Source organism: Dysidea avara, chromosome 13, assembly GCF_963678975.1.
Source record: "Dysidea avara chromosome 13, odDysAvar1.4, whole genome shotgun sequence".
Classification (NCBI taxonomy): Eukaryota; Metazoa; Porifera; class Demospongiae; order Dictyoceratida; family Dysideidae; genus Dysidea; species Dysidea avara.
The window spans coordinates 3,134,435-3,146,570 of record NC_089284.1 but is presented as its reverse complement, the minus strand read 5'-3'; the positions used below and the strand labels follow the sequence as shown (position 1 = coordinate 3,146,570).

Genomic DNA, 12,136 nt, shown 5'->3' with positions numbered 1-12,136 from the left:
TAGTTGTAAGCAATTTTAGAAAAACAAAACTACACCTTTAAATGCTATTGGATTATAAGGCAATACATAATAGTGGATTGTCAAAGACATACACAGGATTGGATCTTAAGGTCACTGTAGAGATTTAAAATGCACACAAAAATTACTTCAACTTTGTAGTATATCCACAGACTCTTCTGTGGCTGACTTTTTCAACTATATGGCCCCATCACCATATTAATTTTTTTACAACCTGAGTCGAAAGTCACTTACATATACAACTAGTTTTTGGCCACAACTAACCCCCTTATAGCGTGACAGTGTAAATGCTGTGGTATCATTTGAACTTATAAAATTGAGCTTAAAGGGGTTTGGGAGTGCAAACCCTGTATGACATTAAATTTTATTAGCTTCAATTGATGCTAGATTCAGATAAATGCAGCATGGAACTTTGGTACTGATAAAGCAAAAACAAACAGTTCTCAGATGCTACAGCCTTGTTAACTGTATACATGCTAAGAAATTAACTGTTAACTTAAACATGTTAACCCAAGCATCAATGTAGCAACAACTGAAAATACCCACTATAATTAAACTATTTGACAGAAGTTGCTCTCAGAAAGTGATTAGTATATGGCAGGATGTTTGGAGCAATGGTAAGATAGCAGTGCACAGGTCAAGAAAACACTGGCAACTTCTTGTAAAAAACGTTATGATGGATGTTCTATTAGTGTAATTGACTGTTCTATTAGAGTATTTCGATTTTTAGCAGCTTTTAGGTTAAGTCCCACACCAAAAGTATAGTTTGAACCCCTCTTAGTAATCTTAAGTAAATATTAGCCATTTTCCCTTCTCTTTCCATCTTTTCATTGCCCATGCATACGTATAATATGCAATTGATCTATACTGCAACTTCTAGAAGCTTCCTAGCTTGCACATAGTAAAAGTTTGGAGGGGGGCAGCCCCTCCCCTAAATCCGCCCTTGGGTCTCTATATTTGTATAGTATATAGTGTGTATCATGCATTTATACAGATAATCCATTCTGCTATAATACGTAGGTATAGTTCATGCAATAACATAAAAAACCTTATGATGCTGCTTGCCTGCTTGACATTTTATGTGGTGAAGGTTTACAAATCCTACTTGGCAAAGTTGTGGCATGAAATTAACTGTACCATTCCTCTTAGCTATAGCTATACCATTTTCACTAAATTTAATTCATAAAAACAAGTGTCAGAAGTTCCATGCAGTAGTGACATGGTTGACGGTAAAAAGGGGCATGTTCAAAAAGCATGCAGTGGTAACTGTTTTCTGGTGTGGTTGAATGAATGTGTGTCCTACATGCAGTAGCAATCTTGCTGTATTCCTCTCATACCTGTGACCCACCCTTTAGCAGCTTGAGTTATACATGTCTTATAACCATATACATATACAGGTGTGTGCTTCAGTTTTCATGCTATATTTGTCTGCTCTATACCAAACAGAACATCAGGCCACAAGCTTTAGAACAGCAAACAAGTTCAGTGAGTTGCAACAAAAAACAAAATAAATGAATTTAATGGTGGCAGGTAGGTAATGACTAATCAAAAAAAAACATGATAAACAAAAACAAGCCCATACAACTTTGGGACTTATAGATGAATGAATCAAAGTGGGATACCTTTCCACCATATCTACTAAGGTAGAGCAGGTGTAACTATATATACCTTCCAGAGCAACTTATACAAGGGCGGATCCGGGGTTTGGCAAGGAGGGTGCACCAGGGTAAGTAGGTATATGGAACAGTGTGCCCCCCCCCCAGAAACTTATGTTTCAGGACTGAAAGGTTTAGTTGTATATATATATGGTGTAGCTATAGTAAATAATAATCTAACTTTCTTTTCTCTAAGTGACCTGCATTGATCTATATAGAGCTGTAGGATCAGTTATATATTGTCATATAGAATGCGAGACAGAATGACATATAATTTGCAAAAAAATTCTAGCAGACTATATAGCTAAGTGTGTCATGGGATGGTGCTACAGATAAAAGCTTGTTATACGTGGTGACTGTTCTATTAGAATATTTTGACTGACTGCTCTATTAGAGTATCTCAACCTTGTATGGATCCACCACTGTTATGTATATGCCTTCCATCTTCATCTGGTTTTCCACCAAATGATTTCCCAGGTAATCAGATTGATAACTTTGATAATGGTTAATGAGTTTGTTTCATATATACCTCACAATCTGTCTACCTCATTAAATAACCAAGTGATTTTTCAAGTGAGAAGTTTACGCTGGTCTAATGTGATCACTCATTTAATTAAGCCCAAAATGCGAGGCCCATACATGGTCAGCTTAGACAGCTAGGTATAATTATTGAAATATAATGTATCTTGCCACCATACAGTAAAATTATACATTTGTACATAAGACAGTGTATAGCAATAGTATTTCAGTTAACATAAAGCTTATTGAATAGAGTCTACTCGCATGTTCCCATGGGTACATGTAGGGTGATCTCTCCCCTATCTGGTATGGTACACTTGTAGTATTCAACATTTTTCACTGTAATCTCCTTGGCTGTATCAATCACTGCTATAGTCAACACTTCTTGGGGTGCTCCACGTAGCCTTATCATTATTATGCCACCAATGGCCAGGTCAAGGACTCGTTGCTCAGACATTTTAATAAATTTTGATGTCTCTCCAAGAACAGCCCAACTGTTCTTCCCTGGTATTGGTGCTACTGTCCAAGTCTGGAAGTTCTTCCTGCTGCACACTGGAACTTGAAGAGTATTGTTGACATCAAAACGACTAATGTAAGTTACAGTTCCATTCCCTATTAGGCTTTGATAAATGAGACCTGTCTTGATGTTACTGTTAAACATTGGTAGATCTTTTGTTGTCAGTGTGTATTTTTGTGTGATGTCAGCAGCCAAAATGAAGTACCACATCTGGCAATGCAAATCACGTATTTATACTGTTATGTATGCTATACCCTCACACTAACCAGCGAGTCCTTGAGCATTGTATAACCAGCCCATAATTGTCCCTTTGGTCCTCCTTGTCCAAATGCTCTCTGTGTAAAAGTGGAGTCCACACTCATTGCAGGACGCGTTGGCTTTAGTAGTAAACCATCTTCCATGCTGATATATATAAGTAAGGCATTTATTGAATAGCCTACAACATAATTATCACATACCATGTTGCCATTATTAGTGTCTTGTTAAAAAGATCATATCGATCACTTGGACCCACTGGTCCACCAGAGAAAGCTGCCACAGTAGCCTCTAGTTCAGGATAGTACTCATCATTCCTATTATGGCATCCACTCTCTGTCTTCATTGTGTGAAAGTTCTGGACATTTACAATTACACATGATTTACACATTTTACTCCATATACTGTATACATGCACAGCACAGGCATCTGGTTGATTGAATATTAGATCGAAAAACTAGTTTCTCTGTGCATCTATAGCTGAATGCACAGTGGGTAGCTTACATCTTTGAAAGCAGCCAGGCCCAATGCATGGGCCACAATGATGGTGTCACCGATGATCCATTGTCCATTACTAGGGGTGTAGTCATCACTGATCCTGGTCTGTGTTACCACGGGGATCTCAACACTTTGCATCACATGCCGCGTCCATGGCATACAGTACCTATATATGTGTACATTATGAGAATACACACTATCATTAGCTAAATATTATGCATACAGTAGTTCATACTGTGTTGTGATAGTAGATTGCAAATCTGGAATTGTTGGATTGAATTACTAGCTATCCAGTGCATGGGATGCAGCAATTTCTTTTGTGTATTAGAGTTCTCTCTTTGTATGTGACTGTTGCTGGGAGAACCGGTCTTATCGCCCATTAAAAGTATCGAGAAACACTGGTTTTAAATATTCAGAGTGTTGTAGCTTGCCAATGGTGGTAGCTACGTGTACCAAATTTTCACATGTTTTACAACAATTTATTGCCTTCTAGATCATCCACTGAAGAAGTAGTTAACAGCTAAGTTTCCTGCCATTTTAGATAGTTTTTAAATCAAGGTTGGCTGTATCAAGTGAGCTCCAAAAGGGGTGGGAGGCGGGGGATCTGGAAGGCAGGCAAGATACTGTTTAAAAATTGAAGAGAAACATGTTGGGATGAATTAGGCCAAGTTATGGGCCATTCAGGGCTCAAAATTGGCTAAAATGAAAGGAAATTTACAGCACAGGTCATTGTTCAATACCATGGAGCTGTACAGCCACACACAGCCATCTCCTGGTTGGCCAGGGCTCCATCAAGACCCCAGACCACTTGTATGGTTAGCCACTGTGCTTGAAAAAAGCAGCTAGCAAAAGCAGACCACTTTACTCTGGTCGACTGATATTGTGAAATTTGATAGTGCATTCATAAAGCTTTGTGTTTGTGTGAAAAAAATCACAAACTTCCTGTCTTGGATGATAAGACTGGTTTTCACACATATATATGTTACTGCTCTATTAGAGTTCTTTGCAATTAAAGTTCCACTGACAACAAGAACTATAATACTTAATACAGCATTTGTGTATACAGCAGGTGACATATTCACCATATGCATGTACCTTTATAATTTGCATACTCACTAATGATTACTATATACAACCACATTGAACAGGTTCTCACTGGATAGTCAAGTCATGATTTTGGGCAGCATTTCCCATCTCCATTAGCCAAGATCTTCCCAAACTAACATCACTCTGAGGCTCATAGTAAACCAACACATACACCAAAGAAGAGATTCATACCTCTAGTGCTGGCAGGTTCTCAACAGCAGTATGCAACCAGTCCTGTTCATACACAATGAGGTTCCATCCCTGTTCAAGTGATACTGAGAACAAGTAGTCCCAGAATTGTTGACTAGTAGGAAGGGATATAGTGTTTTTTTCAACGATAAAATCAAATTTTCCTCCATTCTAAGCAATACAGAAACACAGGTAATTGCTTAGAGTAGCTGCTGTATGCTATGTGTACCTGTTTGGCATAGTCTGTGTCAGGTGACCTATTGACCATAAATATAATAGTGTAATACACAACTTATGTCTTACCAATATCTATTATGGGCCACTATGGGCCAGCCAGTCTTTTGTGAGAGACCAGAAATTCCATCAGGGAATATGTTGGGCATGGCTGTCCAGTTTTTAACTCCATTGCTTATTCCTTTGTAGTACCACCAGGAGTCAATCTGTTAGTGCCATGTACACTACATTTCATCATCATTTAGCTAACCTGAAGATATCGGTAAGGAATTCCTTCTTTGTCTGCCTGTTTCTTCACTGCCAGTAAAGCCTCTTCATAATTGGAGAACTTGTCAGTTGTGTAGTAGTAACATGCTCCATTGTCAGTCCAATATCTGTGTATAACAGGTTGTAGCTAATCAGTCATGTTAACAAGCATTGGGTGTGTACAATATGTACTCAAGGCATGTAGTAGTACAACCAATATAATTATAGAAAAAGTATTATTACAAAAGTTAGAACTGTTTAGACGAAAACTGCATGCCACCTAGATGAACTGCCTAGTCTAGAAACATTACTTGGTGTCCTGCTAAATTTTAACTTACAGGTATTTCAATATGCTAGATTATTATCATAGAGGAAGCAGCATGTGATTGTTCTATTAGAATAGATTTGTGCACTGTATTTATTAGCTGTCGGAGATGTGAACCTATCACAATGTGCTGAATCATCAGCCAAACAAGATAAACAGAATCTGCTGCACAATACAATAGTAAAGCTTACAAGTTACATGGAACTGCAAGCTAATTATAACAAATATGATGTAAAAATAATGAATTATGCAGTTATAGTTACAGTATGGCGGTATGCCCCACAAATACTCTCATACTTTAGCTGTGCTGCATCATTACCTACCCGAGGTAGTTGATGGAGAAGTCAGATTTCCTGTAGCTGTCATCTTTACCAAAATACCTCCTCATCATATGCCCCCACTGTTGTATTGTATTAGTGACAGTGTCTCCCCCCACCATGATGAACTCCACACTGTAATTCTTTGGGACCTGTCAAACAAAGTACAATGTTCCTTTGATTATTTGACCTCCTTGGGACCAAGACATGTTCAGATAATCAAAAAGTTCAGATAGTCAAAGTCCATTTATTTAAATACGGAGCCCTGTTCAAATATTCTAATAGAATGTACATCTTAGACAAAATATTCTAATAGAGCAGTCATTAACCAAGTGTTCAGGAAAGAGAGGTTCAGATAATCAAGGGAGTACTGTATCACTACATATAGCTGCTATAAGTACTATAGTAGCTAGCTACGTCTATAGTTTTTGCTTTAAATTTCAGTCATGAAATTAGCTTTAAAAATTATGTCAATGATATAGCATGTCCTATCTGGAAGGCTAAAACCTGCTAGTTTCAAAAGAAATACAGAGCCTTTAGTGTGAATCATTGGTTTTCTAGTCTGTGAAATAGAAGTTCAAATTAAATTAGAAGAAGTCTTGTGAACCAAATGATCTAGTGGGGTTGTTGCTGAATGATGTAAAGTTACGTATGTTAAAACTGCAAGGTGGTTTCCAGACTTGATAGTGAGTTATTAATCCACTGACAACTACTATTTATATCATAGTCCTATCAATTATGATTTATGGTTGGTCAGGAGTACTGTATAGTGATCCAAATAATTATATATTATCCAATTCCCCAATTAAAAACCCAAAACATTTTTCAAGTTTCAACCTAGTTTTGCATTTATAATAATTACAATCCATTATGAATATTCTATTAGAGTAGTCAGTTTTGACTGCTCTATTAGTGTGTATCTCAATAACCTTGTAGTTAAGTTCATACTCTCTCAAACCCTTTTTGAGTAAGTTCTCTCTGCTCTATTCCCATTATTTTGTATATTTGTGCAACCAAATTATGATGGTTTGGTGTTCCTGCAGCAAGCCTATACAAGTAGTTCAAATTTCAAAGGGAGTCTCTCTCCCCTAAATACGCCCCTAGCAAGTTATTAATGATGGAGTCCTTTATTCCTCCCACAATTGTCATGCAATATACTAACTCATTTACAGTACTTCTAGTATATACCTTGTTAGCCTTTCCAAACACTCCCAACTGTAGAACATATGGGTCCACACTTGTGTCAAGATGACTGGAGGTTGCCATGAACTCTCTAAATGGAGAGATCACTACAGTATTCTCCATGGCTTTGTCAAATATTGTGAGAGGTAGACCCCCACTCATTCCTGTCTTGATAGAACTCTTTGTGTGCCACTGACCAACGTGGATGTTTTCCATCACTAAAAGATATAATGTGTTAAAGGTCAATGTTTCGAAAATGCTTCTAAGATTAATATACCAATGTTGCAATGTCTGGTGCATAAATGTATACTATACAGAAATACATGTCCAAACTTTCCAAGGATGATGTGGCTAGCTATAAATCTAGCTAACATCTAGCTACGGCTGACATCTGACAGACTGAAACTTAATTTTTGAGAATGTATGCATCTCTTTAAGTTTTGGACACTTAAGACTTCTAATGTGAGTGCAAAACTTTGGCTTACTGCACACACGTATAATTTCTCACTATATTATACAGTTCTCAATGTGGACTATACTAGTATACTTACTGTTGCCGTCATAGGTTACATAACCACGTTGTAGTGATAGCTCATCTAGGCGTATGGAAGGAAAACTTGATATGACATAATCCTCTGAGGGCAATGCAGCCATCTCAGCTCCACTAACAAATCTGTGTCCAAACACTAAGGCATTAACCGTATCATAGGCTTTTACAAAAGTAGTGAATTGGAATTCTCCAGATTTATCGTGATATTCAAAATAAAGATAATCGTAGTGGCCAAAATAATCCGTGGAGGAACTGCCATAGGAACCGTTGAGGATCAGAGAGCCATCAGTAGTGCTTAGCCACGCCCCCTGGTTGCGTACCTTCACGGGACCACTGCGAAACCATCCATTCCCGCCAATACTGACATTGAATGTACCATCGGTGGAGATGCTGAGCTTTAATTGGCCGTTCTGTGCTAAAACTACATCAACGAAGAACAAAACGGCTAAAACTAATTTCTTTACATCCATGATCACGAGGTTAGCGCTTTAACTCTTAACGCATATAAAAATATTAATCCGCATAATGGTGCACGAAAGTTTACTGAATTTCCTAATAAAAAAATCAGAAATACAAACACAATTATCTGGTGATTGTGACAACAGAACAAGTGGTCATCAAGTCATCATCAGATACACATGATGGATCAGCAAAACCTCCAACAAACATGATTTTGTTCTCCTGCAAGTGCACTGCATATCCCAGTGAATAAAAGTGGGGAATGTCCCCAACCTCTTCCCATACACGGGAGCTTGGCTTGTAAACACTGATCGCTGGGACTGAACACATCTTACGCAACCCATCTATCCGTAATTGGCCAGTCACATCTATTTGTTCACCACCGAAGGCCACTAAGTGACCATTACATTCAGCAATGGAAAATGAAATGTATGGAAGCTCAGGAAGCCGATTCCAAACTGGATTTGTGTCACGGGTGGTACTCTCCAGTAAGGCAGGTATGGACGCTGATACAATACTAAAGTTGTTGAAACCCAGTCCTTTTCTGAACCCTGCTCCAATGTACAAGGTATCATTGACCATAACGGGTACCATGTACTGGCAGAACAATGTCGGCATGCTTCTCACCGTGCTCCAGTTAGATTCACGAGGATTTGTCTCGTGTGCAAACAGCACCTCCACAGTATCGGTGGTACGATTTCCTTCATACTGAGCTATACCACCAGCAACAATAACCATTGACTTGTAGCCTACACAGCAGCAGTAGCAGCGAGCTGTAGACATGTCTGGATAGACAGTAAGCCAAGTCTCATACTTGTTATCCCACAAGTATGCCTTCTTGCTAATATCGCTAGTGTTGCTATCAGGGTGGTAGATGCCACCAATGGCCAGAAGCTGCTTCTTGTTGGGTATGGTGACCAAACTAGCCCCACCAAACTGCAGAGGTGGCAGCGATGTCCATTCATTCACAACTGAGTTGTACATGCGGACATTAAGAAATCTTGCTGATGTGCTCTCAAGAACAGCATATACGTTGCCGTCTAACTCTGCCACAGAACTAGACATACATTTCTCAGTCAGATCATTTACTTGTTCCCATTTCATCTTAAAGTCCTTGAAGCAGCCTTTCAATCTCTACAGAGGGAAAATATTCAGGTAATATGTTATCACCACACAAATAAGTACTAAGTATATACACATATATGCACAAAAATCAATGAGTAAATAAGTTGAATTTTTAGCCAAATCACAAACACATTTTTGTTCAAATTATAAACTGGGGAGTGATTTAATATTGTGCACCTTATGGTAAGATGAAATGTGTCGTGATGTGGCCAAACAAGCACTTGCCATTTCAGAGTAGTTCATGTTATCCTTGCTGCCTTTCTGTAGTTGTGACTCATCATCTCCAATTCCTACACAATAAAAGGTAAAGCAAGGCCCTTGATACTTGACTTTATTGACATACTTTGTCTGCCAGTACTGGATTTAGCTTGTAAACTTTTCATGGTGTCTAAACAAAAACAGCTTTGATTCAATGCATGTACCGTTGGTTGTACAGTATGTACCTCTTCGTAGCTGTTCAATGATGTGGATCAAACGTGGTGGCGCTTTTTCAATCTTTGCCAGACTTGTGCACAAGTCCAATATGTCCTCTTCACAGGTCACTTGCTCAATGAGACAGTTGAGGATCTTCTGGTTGCTAGCACGGGCATCATTGCCACTCAAAATGTTGGCAATCTGCTCATCAGAGATACGTTGCTGTAAGCTGAACAGTGTTGTCTCATAGGGTATAGGTAGACTATCTAATATCATCGTGTACTTTCCCTTGAGGTGACACATTGCTACATCAACAAAAATCCAGGTACATGCACAACATGGGTAGCTAGTCTGGGGCCACCGACCCTATATTTCAAGGTACTTATAGGCACCTAATATAGGGTTGGCGGCGCCTGATCAATAGATAGCTACAAGTACACATAGTGACAAGATGTACATTTTCATGTAGTAGCTACTTGTCACAGAAGTGTACGCAGACAGCCAATACAAACTCTTGCATACATACGCACTTTCATTTTTTGTCATCATTATTGCTATTGACTCTGATCCAAATGGATTAACTTTTTCTGCACCTGCAGCTGCAGCTGCAGTTGTGTTTGCCATTGTTGCTGCTGTTGTCATGGTTGATGCACCAGTTGCTGTTGTAGAATTGTTCGCTGTTGGTGCCACTACTGGAGTGGTGTTGGCTGTACCGCTGGCTGATACTGTAATTGAGCACACATCATAAAAGAGTATTTTAACAGTTTGCTTTTACCTGTGGAAGCAGTTGAAGGTGCTGATGTTGATGGCTGCATTGGTGTAGAGGTCACAGCTAACACGGTAGACATTGATGGCTGCAATGGTGTAGAGGGTGCGGCTAACATAGAAGGCACAGTTTGTACATCTGCAGGGGCGTTATCTTGCTTCACGATGTCACTAATGCTGGTGGTAACTACAGGTACTGTACGACTGGCTCTGACAAGTTGAGGACTGTCACCCTGATGATCAAACACTTCATCTTGATCACCATCACTATAAACCTGAGCATGTCTGCCATCATCAGTAGTGTCTAGTCCATGGCAAAACATGTGATGTGTAGTTTACTGTGTTTATGACTTTACCTTGTGGTTTTTGTAATGATTTATCATCAGGAACGGATGCTGAACGCTTTTCTAAATGGGTCCCAAGTTTAGGTGGCACTAATGACCGAAATTGCTTTTCGCCTTCTGCTTGAGTCCCAGTAGGATTAGATACAGGTAAGCTGGTCGGACCAGATTTCGGACCAGTGAAATGTGTTGGACTGGGAAAATCCTTTGTAGTTGTTGGCATACTGTGGAGAGGATCCATCGTTGCATGTTCACTTATACTTGGTAATCGACCAGGCTCCTGCCTGCTGGGATTGTCTAAATTAACCTACAGAGAACAAGAAAAAGTTATAAACAAACAAAAAACAAATTGTACTATGCACAAACCTGAGATGGAATTATTTGAGTTACTTTGTGTGGTGACTTTGTTGCATGTGACGAGGGATAAAGGTGAGAACGGATAGTTTCCATTTCTTCATATACATTCTCAAACTTCTCTCTGATGTGTTGTAGTGACATGTGTGCATCTAGAATGGTGCTTGGTAGAGACTGTTTGAACTGAGCCCTAACTTCTGCCAATTGTTCAGTCACCTCTTGTATACTTGGTCTGTCATCTGGATAGTTTGAAAGACTTTTGGTGATTAAATTCCCCACAGTGTTTGGTAAGTGACGCAATCCCATTACATAAGAGTTACGTCTTTGTATTTCTGATACAGCCTTCAGCTCACGAGTTTCCTTATCTGGAACAACAGCTTGTGACGGAGTAGGCCACCGTTGTGACAAGGTGTGGATCATAACACAGCCAAGGGAGAACACATCTACAGACACACTGTAGCTGGGATGGTCTGTCAAAACTTCAGGGGGCATAAAATCAGCAGTGCCTGGAGCTCGAGTCATTTGCGATTTCCTGCGATCATCAACAAATCGCGCTGTACCAAGGTCAGCGATTTTTCCTTCCATTGAGCTAGAGATAAGAACGTTCTTACTGGATATGTCTCTGTGGATAATGGGAGAAGGAACGCGAGTGTGAAGGAACCTGATTCCCAGGGACACTCCATGGAGGATGGAGTATTTGATCCCTTCTGGTATTCCAGAGTGCTTTTCCAAAAGGTGATTTAAGTCGCATTGCAGTCGTTCCATCACAAGCCTTGGAATCGGTGCTTCCCCGGTCAAATATATCCCCAAAAATCGTACAATGTTCGGATGACGCAGTTGACTACTTCGCTCGCATTCTTTCAAGAAGCTTTTCTTGAGGGCATTGAACTCAAAATCGCTGGCCACTTCGTTGAAGAGTGAATGAATCTCCTTCACCGCTACAGGTGTGCCTTCCCATGTGGCTACCATTATTCTTCCATGAGCTCCTCGTCCGATTTCTTCTCCAAGAATCACCTGTTCTAGCACGCACGACCGTAACGGTTGTGGCAAGTCGTCCATTTTTCTCTAGCCGGATCTCGTGATACTG

At 39.5% G+C, this 12,136-nt stretch overlaps 2 protein-coding genes across 3 annotated transcripts; both read right to left on the bottom strand.

The window, feature by feature from the left end:
* Positions 1-2,350: 2,350 nt before the first annotated feature.
* LOC136242864 (uncharacterized) lies at positions 2,351-8,113 on the bottom strand. Its single transcript, XM_066034354.1, has 12 exons — positions 7,593-8,113; positions 7,048-7,259; positions 5,866-6,011; positions 5,222-5,345; positions 5,041-5,177; positions 4,967-4,994; positions 4,741-4,908; positions 4,619-4,692; positions 3,469-3,628; positions 3,168-3,322; positions 2,976-3,111; positions 2,351-2,919 (listed from the first exon to the last, which is right to left on the bottom strand). Exons 1-12 carry the CDS (start codon positions 8,059-8,061, stop codon positions 2,449-2,451), a joined length of 2,280 nt encoding a protein of 759 aa, XP_065890426.1. The 5' UTR covers positions 8,062-8,113; the 3' UTR covers positions 2,351-2,448.
* A 13-nt stretch (positions 8,114-8,126) lies between these two features.
* Positions 8,127-12,136, bottom strand: LOC136242847 (uncharacterized). Of its 2 annotated transcripts, none has more exons than XM_066034340.1 (8): positions 11,062-12,136; positions 10,711-11,002; positions 10,365-10,658; positions 10,120-10,314; positions 9,619-9,894; positions 9,519-9,563; positions 9,353-9,465; positions 8,127-9,184 (listed from the first exon to the last, which is right to left on the bottom strand). In XM_066034340.1, the coding sequence occupies exons 1-8, from the start codon at positions 12,106-12,108 to the stop codon at positions 8,174-8,176; spliced, it is 3,273 nt and encodes a 1,090-aa protein (XP_065890412.1). In that variant the 5' UTR covers positions 12,109-12,136; the 3' UTR covers positions 8,127-8,173. The 2 variants fall into 2 exon arrangements, with proteins under 2 accessions (XP_065890412.1, XP_065890413.1); XM_066034341.1 differs by having other exon boundaries at positions 9,401-9,465.

Coding starts and splice junctions, on each gene's coding strand:
- LOC136242864 (XM_066034354.1), bottom strand. CDS start 8,061: ATGGATGTAAAGAAATTAGTTTTAGCCGTTTTGTTCTTCGTTGATGTA. Junction 4,995..5,040: donor GTGGCCCATAATAGATATTG/GTAAGACATAAG, acceptor TATGGTCAATAG/GTCACCTGACACAGACTATG. Junction 3,112..3,167: donor ACACTAATAATGGCAACATG/GTATGTGATAAT, acceptor TATATATATCAG/CATGGAAGATGGTTTACTAC.
- LOC136242847 (XM_066034340.1), bottom strand. CDS start 12,108: ATGGACGACTTGCCACAACCGTTACGGTCGTGCGTGCTAGAACAGGTG. Junction 11,003..11,061: donor CTCAAATAATTCCATCTCAG/GTTTGTGCATAG, acceptor TGTTCTCTGTAG/GTTAATTTAGACAATCCCAG. Junction 9,185..9,352: donor ACATTTCATCTTACCATAAG/GTGCACAATATT, acceptor TTCCCTCTGTAG/AGATTGAAAGGCTGCTTCAA.